Source organism: Amblyomma americanum, chromosome 1, assembly GCF_052857255.1.
Source record: "Amblyomma americanum isolate KBUSLIRL-KWMA chromosome 1, ASM5285725v1, whole genome shotgun sequence".
NCBI lineage: Eukaryota > Metazoa > Arthropoda > Arachnida > Ixodida > Ixodidae > Amblyomma > Amblyomma americanum.
The window spans coordinates 273,870,258-273,889,801 of record NC_135497.1 but is presented as its reverse complement, the minus strand read 5'-3'; the positions used below and the strand labels follow the sequence as shown (position 1 = coordinate 273,889,801).

Below are 19,544 nucleotides of genomic sequence, written 5' to 3'. Positions count from 1 at the left end.
ACCGAAAGGGAAAGGTTTCAGCGCGCACAAAGTGGCAACATGATGCTCACGGGCGCGGGCAAGCAAATGAGCGAAGATGTGCATTGTACAATCGAAGAAGGCGCACAGCTGAACCATGGAGACGAACTGGGCGGTCGGCCGCGCATGCAGCCTGCGCTGCCGGAATTTCGGCAAACGTAAATGATTCGATAGTGAAAGGCTCTGTTTGAACCGTGAAAGGACGCACCAAAGGAGTAAACATACGCTAAATTGGTAAGAAGCTTCCGTCGAGAAAAGGCGCGGTCGTCAAAACTGCAAAGAGCACCAGGAGCAGCTCAGTAAGGGCCCATATGACAGAGGATGCAAAAAACAATCGCCAGGCGAGATACCCTTTAAGCTGACTAGTACGGACGATCGCGTGGGACCGACTTACTGCCCTCCGCCATAGAGGGGCGAAGGCAGCGAGCAGCATTGAGGGGTTGTAGCTGCGGTCAATAATAGGTGACCAGACTTAGCTAGATTGTAGAATTGGAAATCGAGCGAAGAACGCGAAATTACAAGGCCGCACCTGATGCACTACCAAGGCTGGTAGCACCAGCTCCGTTGCTAAGGGGTGCACGGTAAAAAAGGTGACAATGTCAATTCGCCCGTTTTGTTTTAATGTTGTCGTAGTGCACAGGGAGGGATCGCGGGACATCAGCCGCGCACTGGTGTGGTGTGATGCGTTCCGTGGAGGCATGCATCACAGTGGCGATGTAGGTGTCGGGCGCGTCTATTGGCTCGCTCCGGACGAGTGAACCGAGCGGTGTGTTTGAGTGTATACGTTCACGCGGCTCAGGCGACAACAGATGGGAGACCCCCCCCCCCCCCCCCTTCCCGAGTGGTGTCAAGGGGGGCCGGCAGCGGCACCTGAAGGACGGCAAAGGTCCGAAGATGATCGGCAGCCACAAGGACGCCGCGGTTATGTGCGTGTACGCGCGGGCGATCCGGCGCGCCTAAGAAACGGCCGCGTGCACTTGCCTAGGAGGCGGCAGTTGGCGCCGGATACGCGGCTGACGGGCCGGGGCGAGATGCTGGCCCCTGCGAAATACGCCAGAGAAGTCTTGCCCGATAAGAGCAAGGTCTGCGCCTTGGAGAGGCGGCGCCTCCCTAATGGCCGTCAGATTACGGGAGCCAGTGAAGATGCCTTCACAAGGAACCGACTGAAGGGAGCAGCGGGGAAGCAAGGACGACAGAGAGCAAGCTGCAATGGAGGACCGGGAGGAGAGGAGAGACTATCGAGAACGGGACAGACGAGTGGTGGATGCCGAGACGAGAGGCCGCATCCTGACGGCCGAGTGGTGTCACCGCAATTGTGTATAGATGAATAAATTAGCCACTATGTAATCTGAATGTTTGATGTGGTCTGGCTGAATCGGGAGAGGAAAACAATATAGAGGAGGGAGGAAGGCACCAGCCTGACTAGGAGGATAGCTGTATGGAATGCACATGGTGGCGCCGAGCAACAAGTTCTTTGGACAAGGAATTTGACAAACCCAAGCGTCCTTTATGCCTGTTAAATATCTCGATGCCTTGCCTTGCTGTTACCTGGCGGCCAGAGTCTTCACCGCAGAGCGATTTGTTCGCTCAACTTTGCAGGGAATCGGATCGGATGTGGGGATCATGCTGCTACCGACTCCTAGACCATGAGCCAGGTGCCGACAGAAGCCGGCCAAGTCATTACGCAAGTTATGCGCAGTGACAAAGTATTACAGGTGATAAATAGATACGTGTTAGATCTGAAACTAAACCGCATTATTGAGCTATGAAAACACGTTTGTTTGAAATGCACGCAGGTGGGGATGAAGAAGGTTCCGCTCTGCCAGCCTTGTCAGTGGTCACCATTCAGAAACATGCAAAACTAAAGCGACATTAATCTTGAAATGCACTTCGGTGGCCGCATTTCGATGTAGGCGAAACTCAAAGGTGCCCATGTGCTGTGCGACGTCAGTGCACGTTAAGAACCCCAGGTGGTCGAAATTATTCTAGAGCACTCCACTACAGCACCTCTTTCTCTTTCTTCCACTCCCATCTTCCCTTACGACGATGGGGTTGATGTCCAGGAGGACAATTACTGCACTATTTCCTTTCCTCCAAAACCAGTTTTCAGTGTCAATTTTCATTTACCCCGGCGGTGGCATAAGCGATTTGATCATCCACCTCGTGTGTGCGAGATGCGGGACACGATTCCACTTGTATCCAGAGTTTTCCAGTGTACAAACTTTTTTTATCCGGTCGAAAACTGTGCGGCACTGAGATTCGAATCCTGGTCCTCTTGCACGTGAGGTGGATCCTCTACCTCTATGCCACCATTCTAGGTAGCCTTAACGCCCTAAGCGTAACAGACTGGAACGCAAGAGAATGCAAGCGTAGCAGGTGTTGGCATAAAGTTAGGTGGAGGATGAGATTAAAATGTTTGCTGGGATGTGGTGACCACATATATGGGAGCGGCCTTTTCCCTGCAGTGGGTGTAGTCAAGCTGGTGATCATAACAAACTTTTGCGGTGAAGCGCATAGAAAAATCGGTCGTTGGTGGCACTTCGTGTAGGCCAATAAGGTTATCTGTCTCCTTGGCCAAGCTGCCAAAGCGAAATCATCGAAAACGTCACCAGCTCTGCTACTTTTATAAAAAAATAACCTGTTATGGAAATTTTATTATTCAATAAAACACGTCGCGGGGCTAGTTAGTGATGCATTATTTCTAGAGAAGTAATTAAGCGCTATTTATTTGAGACGAGCACATACACAGGCATGACAGGAGAGGCGCTCGTGGAAACTGTTCTCTACTTTGATCCTTGGTGTCATTACCTGCACTCATCGTGAGCCTATCCTCTTGTGTTTCCATGCGCAGATGTCCCCTCCTGGATCTTATGAGGCCACCGCTGCATCTGGGAATGGAGCCAATATTGGAGCGGACCACCTGGAAGATGCAGGAAGTTATGAAAGGTTGATCCAAGAGATCGTCCCAGACCTGAAGGAGCAGTCAGTGAAAGAGGAAGCTCTGCCGGACAGCTCTAAGAAGCAAGGTTAGCCGACCACACCGCTGCACTAGCATGGTTGCTGCGCGACTAGTATGGTGTAGCCTGCAACCTGCTTTAGGAAGGAGGCAGCCAGATTATAATTGCGAGAGGATGATGAAAAGTTATCGGCCATACCAAGACGGAAATTAATGAAAATTTTCTTTATTGAACATTTTTAGCCCGACATTCCACACCCTTTGCACATCGCATCTGCAGTTTTGTTTAACCCTCCAACACACAGGTTTCTTCGTCGCCGAAAATTGCTGCCATGCCATCCACCGCTTCATTTTTAACCCTTCAAGGTCTTTTATGATGCTTGGAAACAGGAAGTAATCATAGCAGCATTTCGAGAGCAGCGTAAGTTAAAACGAGGAAAGCTGCGAAACTGTCTTCCTCTTGGGAAAAGATGGACGATTAAAGTCCTGTCAACTCAGTAGATGTAAAATTTGAGCCCCCGACAAATGCTGTTAGAGAAAAATGGTAGGATTTTAACTTCGTTAAACAGACTAGGAGGTGCGGTAGCACATGAGGCAGCAACACCTCAATTGCAACCGCAAGAAATATCGGGGGGAATGCCAGTACCACCGCGCCATGACGGAGCAGCTGCACAGGGCATCCGCCGCTTGCGCTCCGCCAAATGGCAAATATTGAAGCTCCACATATGCCTCTGGTTTTTCACTTTTGCTATTGAAGGAGTGCTTTCACACCAAAAGGCCATCTGAAACTCGCCCGCAGTCTCACCCGATGAAGGAACCGAGTTGGGTTTCTAAACGTCATGTTAATTCATTGTTTATTTGGCGTTCTTTTTTAACTTAAGTTTAAAAGTGTTGAAGTTGTATACGCATTCCAACCATTATGCATGTTTGACAAATCGCAGGTGCAGAGAACAGAGCTGGTGGCGAGAATGAACAAGAAGAAGAAAGGGAGGAGTTGCCGCAACGCCGCCGCCGCAGACGGCGCGCGATATTCAAGCGGTTGGGCAGCGTAGGGAGGCCACCTTACCGGGCAAAGGTTAAGGAACCTACATTTTTTTGTCACCGCTGCCCCGCCAGTTTTATATTCAAGCGCGAGCTGGAGTACCATATTGTGGAGCACACCGGACGACCACTTCTTCCGTGCGAGTTCTGCCCGCGGCAATTCCCGACAGGCCGCATGCTGTCCAGCCACTGCGCCAGGAAGCACGGGCGCTAATCGCTGTCGGGTTTGGCAGAATGCCGCCATTAAAAATGAAAGTTGGATTGAAGGGGTTTTGTGAAACAGGAACATTGAACGGATGCCGAGGTGCGTTGGAGCCGGTAACTTCACGTGGACGTCCCACAGCTGCCATCCAGTTGGGATTCAGGTAGCAGCATCCCACTGCTGCCACCAGTTGTTGGGATTCAGGCAGCGTGACTGGGCCGGAGAAGAGACGAGGACGATCGGGGGAAGAAAATTGGGAAAACTTTATACAAGAACTATTTACATTATGTACAAGCACGGCCAACTGAGAGTGGTTCTCAGTAAAGAGAGCTTAGGAGTCGGGAGCCTCTGATACCTCTCAACAAGGGGGCTCTCTCTGGCATCAAACCAGCAGCTCCTTAAATACTCTTAATATTCCCCAAATCCCTAGCTGGGGAATACAGTTCGAAGAATGGTGTCCAATCACACGATGGCACTGATGGTACCACCCACGGCAGGGCGGTCCTGATGTTTCTTCGCAGCTCGGTCGAGGGAAAGGGAACAGGACCCGGTCATGTTGTCGTCCCCGCGGCCTCCAGGTGGCCGCACCCGTGCGTCCGGAGGGCACCTGCATCACACAGGAATGGAGGCTGTCTCCCCGCAGGTGTCGAAAGAGCTTGCACTGGTGACCGGGATCGCGGAAGCTCTGTCGCAGGTGCGGCACTCGGGCAATTGTTCAAATCCAGCGTGACTGAAGGGGACCACATTGATACCGCACTTCGTCCTTCGTCGTGGCCCGAGTGCCGCACCTGCGACAGAGCTTGCGCGATCCCGGTCACTAGTGCAAGCTCTTTCGACACCTGCGGGGAGACAACCTCCATTCCTGTGTGATGCAGGTGCCCTCCGGACGCACGTGCGCGGCCACTTGGAAGCCGCGGGGACGACATGACCGGGTCCTGTTCCCTTTCCCTCGACCGAGCTGCGAAGAAACATCAGGACCGCCCTGCCGTGGGTGGTACCATCAGTGCCATCGTGTGATTGGACACCATTCTAAGAAACGTATTCCCCAGCTAGGGATTTGGGGAATATGAAGAGTATTTAAGGAGCTGCTGGTTTGATGCCAGAGAGAGCCACCTTCTTGAGAGGTATCAGAGACTCCCGAGGACCGGAACGAATATGCTTATGGTCGTCGCTCGCATTCCTGTTGTACACCTGGGGACGCTATTGTCGTCACTGCTTCCGGCGTTCCTGTTTGAACACGTGAGGACGCTATTGTCGTCGTTCCCTCTGGCAGCCCTGCAGTCACGTGTCCAACAGAGGGCTCACCTAGAGTCACTAAATAAAGACTTAGAGTACCGTCACTGCAGCACGGCGGTAAGCAGGGGCGGCCATTTTGTTGTTTATCATTGTTGCCAGATTGCCGCTTCGGCGACCTCGCCGCTAACTTTGGCCCGGCCATTTTGTAAACAACGCTGTTAGTCACCCTGCGCTGCGGCGGGGATCGTAGCCGTACGGCATGGAGCCGCTCAGATGCAAACGGTACAGCTGTTGCCTTCAGTTTATGCTTTCGTCGTGTGGAGCTGAAATGCTGCGAGGCGCGGAATCCCTGGTCACTGAGTCGGTCACCGGCAGCGTCGCAGCACTAGGACTACCACAGTTGCCCGACTGAAAACGCATAAGCCACAAAATGGCAGCCCCCATGAACCGTCGCAGTGTAAACAAATATCACGTGATGCAAACTGACCAATGATCGTGGCGGCGGCACAGAACAATAGGAGAAAAGAGTGCCGGTACTCTGTCTTTATTTAGTGACTCTAGGCTCAACCACCCTCGTGGTGGTCTTCAGGGTGTCCTCCCCGTGCTCCACTTAGCCGAATTTCCACAGCAGGAAGGAAGCGCGAGCACAACACCGCTGAGCCACCGCGGCGAGTTCCGCAAGAACCAATTTTAGAAATCGCCACCCCCGGGTTCGAACCCGACCGCGGCGGCTGCGTTTTTGTGGAGGCAAAACGCTCAGGCGCCCGTGTGCTGTGCGATGTCAGTGCACGTTGAAGATCCCCAGGTGGTCGAAATTAATGCCGGAGCCCTCCACTACGGCACCTTTCTTTCTCTCCCTCCTTTGCGTTGCTCAGTTGGGGCCGCTTCTGTATTGAGGCACCTCACGTTATGAGACAGTAGGCTTTTTGTAGCACCCCGTTCAGCCTCCCTTTTCTGTTCCACAGCTCCTCCCAGGCTTTCGCTTAACGATTTATATCTATGGATATTGATTAAGCGGCGTCGGCAGCTTCGAGGAAACCGCTGTCATCACGCAAAGGCACGCAGCATGTCGCGTCGAATTATCTCCACACGCACCGGTTACGTACTTGTGACATGCGATCAGCTTCACGAAGAGAGGAAATGGCGAAAAAACGGCTGGCTATCGGCTAATAATAATAATAATATTAATTGGGTTTGGGGGGAAAGGAAATGGCGCAGTATCTGTCTCATATATCGTTGGACACCTGAACCGCGCCGTAAGGGAAGGGTAAAGGAGGGAGTGAAAGAAGAAAGGAAGATAGAGGTGCCGTAGAGGAGGGCTCCGGAATAATTTCGACCACCTGGGGATCTTTAACGTGCACTGACATCGCACAGCACACGGGCGCCTTAGCGTTTTTCCTCCATAAAAACGCAGCCGCCGCGGTCGGGTTCGAACCCGGGAACTCCGGATCAGTAGTCGAGCGCCCTAACCATTGAGCCACCGCGGCGGGGTGCGGCTATCGGCTGCCGATCGTAATCTCAACGCATCAGTGGTGTAAATTAGAATGCTTAACCTCGACGTGTCGTCTTAAGCGGCGTCGCGCGCGCGCGGGGTGGAGCGGTGTAATGGGTGCGGGAGGTCAGTCTCCACAAGTGTTGGCTGCGAAAAAAGCCATGGCGCACGCGAAACGCTACTGCGAATCACGTCAAGCGCAACGCTGCGAACGCGTATCTTGTCTTATTGTCAAAAGCGTCAAATGCGAAAGCAAAATAGGAAGGTATTGTTCCCTGCCGGTACTGAAAAAAAACGCAGCTAAAGGTCCAGTGACAACATAAGCATAGATTTCGCTCCTGTGAGGTACCCGCCTTTTGCAGAGTTCAGAAAAGCTTTATATAAAAGCATGTCACATATATACTATGTAGAGTGGCAGGTACACTATTTTATTCAAATAAAAAAAGGCTCTAAAAGTGCTACTTGCTTTTCAATCTTTCGAAAAGCGGCAGAAAGGGCTCAAATGCTCACCGGAAAAATCGGAGATTTTCACATACAACGGCAAGAAAGTGAGAAGCAAGCCACCTTCGAAATTCCAAATCCTAGTAGGGGACAGACAGGTACCCGAAGTGGAAACAATCAATCCTAGGCCTACACACGCAGTCGAATGGGCAGAACACAATCACCATCAGGAAGCTGGAGGAACATACGATGCAGACCCTCAATTTAATCAAAAGGGTAACAAGAAGGGGGACCTAAAAGAGAAAAACCTATTCATTCAGGCTAATACAGGCCTTCATAACCTGCAGAATCAGCCACGCCACGCCGTACTTAAATTTAAAAGCAGCAAAGAGAAACAAGATTGACACTCTCATAAGGAAATGTATCAAAAAAGCATTAGGGCTACACCTATGCGCATCTTCGGAGAAACACCTAGCGCTCGGGATGCACAATACTTTGGCAGAACTAGGAGAGGCAATAAGGATATCACAACTAGAGAGGCTAAGCATAACACATGCGGGCAGAGCCACTCTCGCCAAAACTGAACTCAAAGCAGACAGGGGCATTAAAGAAAGGGAGGAAATTAACAAGGAGAACAGGAGCCACATTAGAATCCCCACTTTCCCAAAAAACATGCACCCAGAACTAGACAAAGAAAGGAGACAAAAGAGGGCCAAAGCGCTGGGCGAGAAACCAAAGAAAAGGCCGAGTACCCAGACGCTGCAGGAGACAGAAATAAAAATACATGACAGCCGTGGTGGTGGACAGCTGGGGCAACCCAATCACAGCCACCACTATAAGGGGGACAAATATAGAAACAGCAGAGAAAGTTGCGATCGCGCTGGCTTGCATTGGGACAAATGCCGAGTACATTATAAGTGACAGTAAAACTATAATCCAAAATTTTGGTACAAGGAGGGTCTCTCACAGCCAAAATTTTAAAGCAAACAAAATTGGACAGGCCAATTAACATAATCTGGACCCCCACGCACGAATCTGTCTGAGGCAACGAGGCTGCCCATGAGCAGCTCAAGAAGGGCCCCACCTCGAGAACCACAGAAGAGAAGGGCGACAAATATATCAAGAATGTAATTCAGAACTACAGGCAACTTCCCCCGCCCAGTGCGAAGCCTAATAATCAGCAAGCAGTGGCATGGAGACGTCTTCAAACAGGCGTCTACCCGCAGCCAATATTAATTTAACATATTATCCCGGAAATTGAGGCTGAGAAATGTGGAGCGAGAGGAACCCTCGACCATATTATTTGGGAGTGCACACAATCCCCAGGCAGGGCGAATAAAATAGATTGCAGAGATACCTGGGAGACCTTGCTGCGTAGCCCAGACCCTGAGCACCAGCTCCTCGCTGTACAACTGGATGAGGAGGCCGCCGGGATTCAAGAAATCTAGGCCAGCATCTGATGCGGTGACCGTGTCCACCCCAATCCCACCTGGCCCTCATCTTTCGACTAAGAGGGAGAGCCGGAGGGTAGACTGCGGTTGTCTTCTTCTGTTGGAAATTAGTCTTTCACTCGCTCACTCGAAAGGCCCTCAATCTTGTAAATTTTGTCTGAAATCAGCAGACACCACCTACCTAGAGCATATAGGCAGCTACACCAATCGTGTGGTGCAAGTACACACCAAAATGTAAGACGTGAAACAAAATTTGTCAGGCACAGCCCAACAATTCCTTAGCTGTAGGACAACAGTAATGCACCAGCAGCAGCACCAGGCCGCAGCTACTTTCAATGCAGCAAGACTCCTCGTAAAAGGGAAAGGTTTAATGTCAGGAGAGGTGAAGTCGGTTGGAAAAAAGTGTCTTTACATATGCTACTCAACATTGGGGAAAAGGGAGGAACCCAGAGGCAGAGAGTGAAGATTCAAGGTGAAGACATATTACAATGGCTTTAATTTTATGCCCCTAAAACTCCTCCTGTGTGACAGAAGCATTCAAGAACAGTTGTGTTGTCATGATTATGGTTTTGACGAGCAAAAAAAAAAAAACAAAGTTCAGGGATGAACAACAAGAAACAAAGGGCTAAGGGCATCTGTGGAAGGCCAGAAAGAAGTGTCCAGCAGATCATCTAAAAGAGAAGGGAGACAAAATGCAGTTTCAAACAATAACTGTAGTGTATACAAAAGATTGCTGTGTACAGAATATGTCGTTATATTTCAGATGAAAACAAGTACTCGTAAAATACAGCAAGACACATATGTACAGCCAGGCTGAAGAGAGATGCGAACAGTGCCTAAGACCGCGGCGGCAGCGTTTCGATGGAGGCGAAAGGCATAGGCGCCCGTGTGCTCTGCGATGTCAGTGCATGTTAATGATCCCCAGATAGTCGAAATTCCTGAGCCCTCCACTATGGCGCCTCTTTCTTCCTTGCTTTTTTCACTCCCTCCTTTATCCCTTTCCTTACCGGCCAGTTCCGGTGTCCACCCATATGCAAGACAGATACTCTGCTATTTCCTTTTCCCAAAAACTAATTCAATTTTTTTTTCAACAGTGCATAATGAACAAAACATTTATCTGCATGCTTCCAGCTGCAGTATGTAACTAGCCTGATTCATGTTTCCAAGTAAAGAATCAACCGTAGTACACATTTATAAATTCTTTCTAAATGGATACCTCACTGAAAAGTATAAAAGTATGCCATATGCGTGTTCACGATTCATTCCTGCCTGACTGTACACAGCTGTCTGACCAAATGTGCAGCTTGCACCCCTTCATGAATGCCACAGGCACCTGCAACCAAAGAATACATGAAGCAGATCAACAATACATATCATAAGTGCTTGGTGACCTCGTCAGAGAAACTTATCAGAGAACAAAATGAAGGTGTTCTTCAACAATCAAATAATTTACAATGTTAGCAATTGCATGGGACAAAAACCCCTCACTACTTTGTATTAGAGCTCCCAGATAACCATTTGCATCGGAGCGTGAAAAGCATAAAAATGCTTAAAAACTGTTTGCTTGTGAAGTCTTCAAATGTAACTTTCAAAGAGTGGTAGCTTGGTGCCACTCTGACTTGCGCGTGCATGGTTGTGTGCAACTGGGGTAAAAGAGCACACATACAAAACTTATCACCGCACGCTGGTATATACAAGGAAGGCAGAAATAAACACGGGGGTTTTTTGCCTCTCGGCTGCCAACCAACGTGCCATGCCCTAGACACGACAGTGCATTGCAGATCATTTATCTTTTTCTTTGTTCCCAGCAGAGAAAAATATCACTATCTGCTGAGGTACAAATGATGGCACAAAGCGCAGACTTCTAATTACTTAAGCTTGTATGCATCTATAATGCTTTCCTTGATTCAAAAGCCCAACCAACACAAAGAAATTTTACCGTGCTCATTTGCAACTGCAGTCACTCCGCTCATTTCAACTGTGATTTATTTATTCATTCCATTAATGATGCCTCAAATGGTCCTTGCCGGGGTGCTTAAGTACCGAAAATTAGGCAAGGAGGAGCGAAATAACATTATCGCAGTGCAAAAAGCACAGGCAGCAGACAGAGAATTTTAGCTAACACAAGCACAGCAGTATTAAGGAAGAGCCACATAGCTCAGCTAGGCCACTCTTCTGTTTGAGGAAATATAGGTCACAACAGTAAGAGAAGACTATAAATCAAATTTAGCAAATATTTAGGGCCTCTTGTTAGTGGTTAAAGCTTGGTATTACCCAGTTTGTCACCCGAAGCATACATCATGAAAACCAGGTTGATCCCAATTCCTGGTAAAAAAACTGCCCTCAGGAGAAATGTAGTTTTCCAGTGCAACAGGCTGAAGCTACCGTATAGAAACTGGCAGATGTCTTGAACCTGAAGACAATGGAAAAGCTGGCCATGTGATGGTTAGCATGTCATGTTGCACGACATTAATTACTGTGGAAGACATCGTTTTCTTTATGCTCTTTTACAGTGCAGTTTCGGGTAATACCAAATTCACAAACTGCCAGGAAGAGCCCAGTGCTACAGGATCCACCTCATTAGCAGCGAGTTGCAATCCGCAATCCCGGTAGCACTGCTAGGACTGTTACCCTGCCTTTGTAAAATACCTACAAAGAACATTCAATTCAAAGGGCTTCGATTACAATGTTCAGCAAGAGCTTCCCTAGCACCGTCAATGCTCAAGTGCTAAATGATGTGGTGGTATGGGTACAAGCATCCCACTCTGTGATGATGCAATTAGAAAAGGCACTATCCACCTGTAAAAAAGTTGAAATTGGCCCTTCCTATGCATTAAAAGTAGACACGTGCGGTGCCCACAAACATCCTGTTCATTACCCGATTTACATTTTCATTACATTTTCATTTTCACACAAAAAGAAGTGTCTACAAGGCAGAGACCAAGAATGAATGAAAATAGTCAAGACAAACAATGAAAAGGTTTCTGAAAGGCTTCTGACGCTGGCACACAGGAGGTCACAAGCTCTATATGCTAAACCCAAAACCTTAAAGGGGCGGAGACACCAAATTTTTGGTTGCAGTGTTCTTAGTTTCAAACATTGCATACTCCCACCAAGCGCGTGATACATGCTCCGCGATTCAAATATGCACATTGAATATTATCGCATTATTTATACCGAGCGATTTCGGTTTCTGAGTAAGGGTGCGTTATGATGTCCGTCCTGAGGAAGAACAGCAACCCTGGTCATCTGGGCTCCAAAAGTAGTGCCACAAGGACCGCTGCATAGTCTTCTCTTGTACACAGGCTGCTCATACCACAGCTTTTCGAAATGCCAGCCAGTACAGCGCTATGCTTTATTTTCGAGTAGTTCAAATATTAACAGATATTTGAAATTACAATACAAACATGTTTCCACAAAATGCAGTGATGAAAAGAAACATTTCACACAAATATTTTATCCCTCCTCACCGTTTATCACATCCTAAAGCTTATTGAGCATCTCAATGAATCAGGAGAAATCATGTAGAATGGTACAATTTGTCTGAGCCACAACTGTGTTCAGGAAAAAACATGACAGCTTGAACTTGTAAGCTGCCAAACGACAATCTTTCGGCTTTTCACTTCTCGGCCTTTTGGCGAAGATCATAGCACCGAAGCGCGGCCTTCTGGCAGGGCATCTGCCTCACATTCGGGAGGTGCTGTGTTCGATACCCAGTGCCGCCGGGTACCTACAGGTTTTTTTAATGGGTACAAGATTTACCCCAGCATGGGGCTCGGCTCATCTAGGGTGAGATGATTGGGAAAAGGGTCTTCGACCAAACCGTTGCCTTGACGGATCAGATAAGTTCCACCGTCAAGCAACCCTATATCCGCCTCTTGCGGTAGAAGTCCACCATTTTTGTAGCGATAGCTACACTACGATAGCATTTCGAGCCTTCATCGTGGCGGCGCCGCCATGCTGTCACGTGGTGCGGAGCAGCTGCCGGCGCCGAGGCTGATCACGTCGTTTGTCATGTGGTTTGTCAGGTGACCAAGTTCCACTCGGACAGCTGTAGCTATCGCATCACTCCAGGTTTAAGCAAAGCTAAACCACCGCCTTTTTTTTGTTAACTTGTCATGCACACCTGCCGATGCGTGTTAGCCAGCCACAACAGTAGCGAGGAAATACCGCTACACTTTGCTCCAAGGGGGTTTGTGAGCGGATAGTGCTATGGCACATCTCTCGTGAGGCTTGAGAAGTGAACGTTTCATGAACGTTGTAAGTTTTGTAACTGGCACAAAGCGAGAGTTGAGTTTTGGACTGCGGGTTTTAACCATGTGGAGTCGTATTTGTGCCCGCATTTGACGGGAACTTTGAGGCACAGGCTAACCTTCCTACGCGATGCACCCCTGGAGAGCCCAGCACTAGGCCGGGGGACCGCGGGAATCAAACCCACGACCGTAGCCGAGGCGAGCACGAGGCCATGGCTGCGGTGGAGATGTTCTTCTTGTAACAGTTCAGACACTGAAAAGGCGACAATGTGGCATTGTTGAGAAACATAAAATGACACAAAGAATCGATTAACAGCAGCTTAAGCTACAACAAGAGTGAGAGCATTAACAAGACGTCCTCTTCCACACTCCCTTGTGACTGACACCTCAAGCCTTGGAATGCTGCCCCAGATGCAGCATTCTTGACAGGACATGGCCCGCTTAACCGCTTGTGCGTGGGTTTCACCACAGTGGTATCCCTGGCCGTAACGGACCCACAGATGCTGGCACATTTCAACTAGGAATCTGTGCAGGAATTTTAGCAGCTGTTTCCCTTCTCACTGGACAACAATACCTGACTGATCCGGACCCTTAGATTTGTAAGTTTGTTAAAATTATGCTCGTAAGTTTCTTCTTTTAACGGTTCATAAAAGTTGTGGCCATATGTGCTGACATTACATGTGCTTTCACAGAAGAAACAAACAACTCTACTTTGAGAAATATCTGGAAAATTTGTAAACAGAACACTGCATGATTTCAAGGGCTTCATATGCTGCTCATTGTACTGCAAAAGAATATTTCAGGCTCTCAAGAAGGAACCCTTGAACAAGAAGGCTGACAAAGGTTGGTTTGCTCATCAGTCAGAAGCACTGCCTTTTACTGCCTTTTCAATGAAGGCACACTCTGGCATCCCTTCCTATAGCAGCAATGCCACGGGACAAGCACCAAGCGATTTCCACAAAAAGTAACAGCTTTTGATGACCTCGTCATCACAGCTATAACCACAGAGAAACTAGCTTCTATTTGTTTGTTTCTGCAATAGCCTACAAGATTGACGAGGCCTGAGAGCACGATTGACAGGTCGATTTTGTGGCGTGGCGTGGCACCTCGCATCAGCATACTGAAAGTGCATGAATTCTACACATTACTATGACTACGGCTTATTCCACCGAAAATACCTTTGAACGTAGCTGCGTCTATTCATATGCACCAGCTCAAATTTAATGAGGAGTGTGGCAACCCGTACAGAAGCAACCAGTATATACAATGTTCACTTAATTGAACACAAGAAAAAGTCAGCTAAAACAGACAGGCTGCGATGCCTAATAGTCGTTACAAGCAAAATTATGTCATGACAATGAGAACGGAACTTGTGCTGGACACTCACAGTGCCATTAAAACTCGCACCAGACCCCTGCGTTAATTTCAGACCGTTCTTTTCCCAGACTCGGACACTTTTTTGACGGTTTTTCTCACAATCTCCGATTTTTTCAGGTAAACGAAATTCCTCTGACACTTCTAGGTTGCTAAACGCCCTTTAAAACCGTCACAGCCCTTCAAAGAACTGTAGAACCTTGCTGTTCTGTTCTTGGTTCGTGTTATCTGCAGTTTCATAAAACCAAAAATTATGCGTGTTGTGCTATCTTTAATCACAATACAAATCCTGGATAACTTTTTGAAATGATTCCCTGGTATACATGTCCATAATTTTGCCAAATTCTCCAGCGGAAACAATTAAGCCCACGGGTACTGTTAAAGATATGTTGTCTTTTTAATGGGCAACGAACTTTTTCTGTCTCAAGCTTCGAGCTGTGAAGCTTCCTTTCAGAAGAGCTGTTTTTTCTTTGGGAGGAAGAGTTCCTTCGCCAGTGGTCCTGCCTTTTCGTGTCCGTTTCAGACGGGCGTGTGATGGTTGTTTTTCGGCCGGCCTGGTTCTTGAAGCCGGGTTGTAATTCCCGTTTTATGTCGCTTATTACAATCGCAAAGTGTACATCAACAATACAACCATTCACATTTATTTACTGTATGTATAAACATTCACCCAAAAACATTACAAATGCTTTTTCTGTGCATTCACTGTATGTACGCCCCCGCCGTGGTGGCTCAGTTGTTATGGCGCTCTGCTGTTGACCCGAAAGACGCGGGTTCGCTCCCGACCGTGGCGGTCGGATTTTTATGGAGGCGAAATTCTAGAGGCCCGTGTACTGTGCGATGTCAGTGCACGCTAATGAACGCCAGGTGGTTGAAATTTCCGGAGCCCTTCACTACGGCGTCCCTCTTAGCCTGAGTCGCTTTGGGACGTTAAACGCCCATAAAACCAAACCAATCACTGTATATACCTTCATGGATATCACTGTTTTCTTCATTGTGCCTTTTGCATATAATCAACCTGACTGGCGAGTAGCATGTTAATGTTGTGTTGTACTTGGGTGATGTGCACTCAGTCTTGCGTCTCGTTATCGCTCGTTCTAATGTCAATGCCAAATAGACTTTTCCTAACCATAAACTTTTATGAACGCTGCCTTCTTTACGCTTGTTGGATCCCGCGGCCCCTGTTAATCATGGACCTCAACCAGAGAAGCATACCGCTTTCTATGCGTCGTCAGTGGCACTTTTCAGGAATTTAAGAGCAGTAGCCCCGGATTTCAAGATTGCCGCAGATCGTATGATAGACATTATGGCCTCACTATTGTTGCCTGTTATCCTGGCGGATCAGCGCTCGCCGATGCGCCGCTGTCAACGGGCGCGCTTAGCGTGGACACCGCTCCCATACCACTACGCGACTTTGGAAACTCGGTTGGGCAGTGCTCCCATATACTTTTAATCGGTTAGATCGGCGGGGTGTGTTACACTCCACTTCCTGTCCGAATTGCCCGCTCCCGGAATCTGCCTCTCTGTGGTCGGTCCTATTAGTGAACTCACCTTTAACGGCCTCCTTATTTGAGGCAGCGGTTCCTGGGGTCAATCCGGTTTTTAAATTATCTTTAACGGGACTGTATAGACGTTAAAATCATATTTTTCTGATCACACAGAGCTGTTGATGATGATGATAATTTTTTTCTGGGGGGGGGGGCGAGGCCAACTTGGGCCAAACAGCGTCATGGCAGAATGTGTTTGCGTCTACTCAATGCGGGCCGGTGACCGATTATGAGAAAAGGAGGGGAAAAAGCGCTTCCAGAAGAAAAAAAAACGACGTAGAATGGAACTGCACCAGCGAGGATTCTGAGCTGCTTAGGAGTTTCAGCGATATGACCCCTGCTTTTCGCGTTCAGCAGGACGAGTTTCGTTGCGCACGTTATAAACCGGTTCGATATCACGGAATGCGTCTGTTCACCGTTATCGTTGAAATAGGCTAAAAAACACAATGACGAATTAGTGATGCGCTCTCCACATTTTAGGGGCAGATGAGTGGTTTTACAAAACTCTGGCTCATTGGTCAGCAGTTTTGCGCTGCTGAATTCTGCAGCTGATGCGCAATGGTCTGATGCGCTTATGCGCCCTCTGGGCATGACGTCGGTGAGTGCTGGAACAGTTATCACGTATCCATCTATCCCTGTTCACGCACATTTGGTAAGTCTGCAATCTACGCGTGGTACATGCATAGCTACGCCTGTTTCGATGTTCGAGGCTATTCCCGGTCCCGCAGACGACCCTTTTACATGGAGCCCCCTTTTAGCCTTTCCTAACGGTCATTTGATAGGAGAGACATTGACGCAATCAGCTAGGCACTGCAGTTACGAATAGGAACGGTGTTCGTGCTTATGGCATGCAAGGGGACCTCTCATTGACTGCAAACACGCAACTAAATAATGAAATGGGCAACGGCCTATTGCTGGGAGGCACTCGTTGAGATGCTTGTTCCAGAACGTAACTGTGGCCGCAAAGAGTGAGGCCCGTTACTTATAAGCTACCGTTTTATGCGTCATAAGTGTTTTTTTTCTCTCTGCGTCTGTCCAACGCGCGAAATGTGGCAGATACACATGGCGTGCAAATGCGACACAAAAGGTTTGATGCTACGCTGTGAACATATTGCACGTCTCAGCGCCTTCCACTATCAGTGCGCCTCGTATCTCGCAGTACTCATTCATATCTTCGTCATCAGCCATGTGCTTTACACCACGCCGTACTTAGGCCTATGCAAACGCGATACTAATGCTTTGGACGTCTTATTACTCAAGGCGTACAAAGTAGCACTCAGACCACCCCTTAATGCACTCACGCACCGACTGCTCGGCTTCGGCCTCTACGACACTATCGGGGAACTCGTGGAGGCCCACCGACAAGCCCAATACATTCGCCTCACATAGACATCCACTTGCAGGCACATCCTGGACTCCCTCGGGATCCGGATACCGGCCAACGACCCAAAGCTTCTCCCTATCCCACGCCACATCCACCGGAAGCTGTTTATCAAGCCGCTCAGGAGGAACATGCACCCACACCTCCACGAACAGTGCCGCTGAGCTCGTGCTAAGGCACTACGCCGCTATTACAGCTCAGAACCAAACGCAGTCAGGGTGGATGTCGCCTGCACGGGAGAGGAAGTGGTTGCCGCCGTGGTGGACCCCTCCCTCTCCCCACTCATAACACTGCCCTTTCCCCATGATGCCTGCTCAGAGCTGCAGAGGAGGATGTGATTGACATTGCCGTCACCCATACGGAACTGCATTACATAATAACATACAGAAAAACAGCGATACTAAATTTTGCGCGAGGCCGAGTCCATGTTTCTGCTTTTTGCACACTGGACTTGCTCGTTGTACCCTCGCCCCGCCATGTGGAACTGATATGAGTGCCTGCGCACTCTGGGAATCCCGGAAACGAAGCTGCTAACCGTTTATCCCGAGTTTCTATTAAGCTGGATCGAGTGGCCTCAGATCCGGGATTCACGAAGGAGCGCATGCACTCTTCCAGTGCATCGGCTCTACCCTCCCCCCCCCCCTCACCCCTCCCTATACAATAGACATGCGACACTCTGTAAGCGACTCCAGGCAGCCCCCAATCACCCTATTCCATTACCACCCGTCCTTCCCCACCCACCGAGCACCCTTGGTCCCGTACCATTCGCACCCACCATCCTCATACTCTCTCTTTGCCCGGTGGGCCCTCCCCTGCGGGGCCTGGAGAACCTGACATCGTGAGACGACTGGGAGATCCTGCTCTGCCCAGAGAACCCGGAGACGGAGACCGTTGAGAACAGCCGGGCTGCCAGTGTTACGGACCTACGGAACATAAGCACTGTAGAGGAGTGTGATGTGCGAGGGCCCGGGGACCTGGGTGCCCCGAAAAACCTTGATTAAATAGTTTTTCTATCCATCTGTCTGCCTAGTATGCGGGTTTTTATCGGCTAATGAAAACAAACAAACAAAAATGAACGCAAACAAATAAGCAATTGATTTTACTGTGCAATCTTTGGAGGTGTTTTTCTTGTCTTGGCTGATCTGTGCCAAAGCTTTTTAAGGTTGTTATTACGGTCTTGGTACTGGTTCCATTTATGAAAAAAAAATTGGAGGACGCTTAAGCTTCGCCTTTAAGAGTGGAACGCGACAGCCTTTTGGAGCACTACGAGGGAGTCCACAGAACGCCATCGCCCGTTCGGCGCGACGCCTTGCCCGTTAAATCGCTCTCCTTGGTAGGTGAAACGGACGCACGGAGCGACAAACCACGTAGAAGCGCTGACAGGCGCCTTGCCGAAACGCGCGGGACCCAAGTTGCAGTTGTAGTATGTCGGCACATCGTTCTCTACAAACCCGATGCCACGAACGCCAGCATAGCTTCCGCGCCGAACGAACGGGCAGCAAGCCGCAAGCTTCGCGGCGAACGCGCTTTGGATGTTCGCTGCGTTTTTACCTCCCACAATACCTGATCGCTCCCGTCATAATACCTAGTATGTGGCGTCTCACAGCCAGTCTTCATACGTTACAGAAAAAACTAACGCCTACAATTACAATTATTCTATCTGAAATGTAACTGACTGCAGCGGTCAACAACAGCCCCAGAAAAGAAAACTGAAAAATGCAGAAAATTAATCGATTTCTATTGCGTTATTTTTCAATGCCATACCACAATTGTACTCATACTACAATCAACTACTGCAGCTTGATATTTTATTTCGCGTTAATAATTTTTAAGAGGAGTTGTTTCTCGAAGTTGTCTTCGCTAATTTTTCCGTTTCCGCGCGAATAGATTAGGAGATAGCTGAATACTCGCTCAGTGTATGCGTTGCAGGGAAAGGCAGCATTGTAAAGTATATATGCATGCCTTGCCAACCCACTGCATGGAGCGGCATGCTCATGAGGAGCTGCGCTAGCATGCTGGGTTTATTTCTTTTACTTTTCCTTGTTCGCTTAACTCATACTGCCGCCACTGACGCTGCAGGGTACCCAACGCTGCCGTCATGCTGCCTGCTATTGTCCCTTTACTTCTGTGCTTACCTTAAGGGTTTGGTAGATTG

The 19,544-nt window shown here is 48.8% G+C and overlaps 1 protein-coding gene across 3 annotated transcripts in view; it reads left to right on the top strand.

Moving 5' to 3' along the window:
* Positions 1-4,460, top strand: part of LOC144115101 (uncharacterized) — a 68,987-nt gene extending 64,527 nt beyond the window's left edge. For all 3 annotated transcript variants that reach the window (XM_077649262.1, XM_077649261.1, XM_077649260.1), the window contains 2 exons: positions 2,870-3,044; positions 3,916-4,460. In XM_077649262.1, the coding sequence (XP_077505388.1) occupies positions 2,870-3,044; positions 3,916-4,229 (489 nt within the window). In that variant the 3' untranslated portion in view covers positions 4,230-4,460. The remainder of the gene's footprint in view (positions 1-2,869; positions 3,045-3,915) is intronic.
* Positions 4,461-19,544: the final 15,084 nt, after the last annotated feature.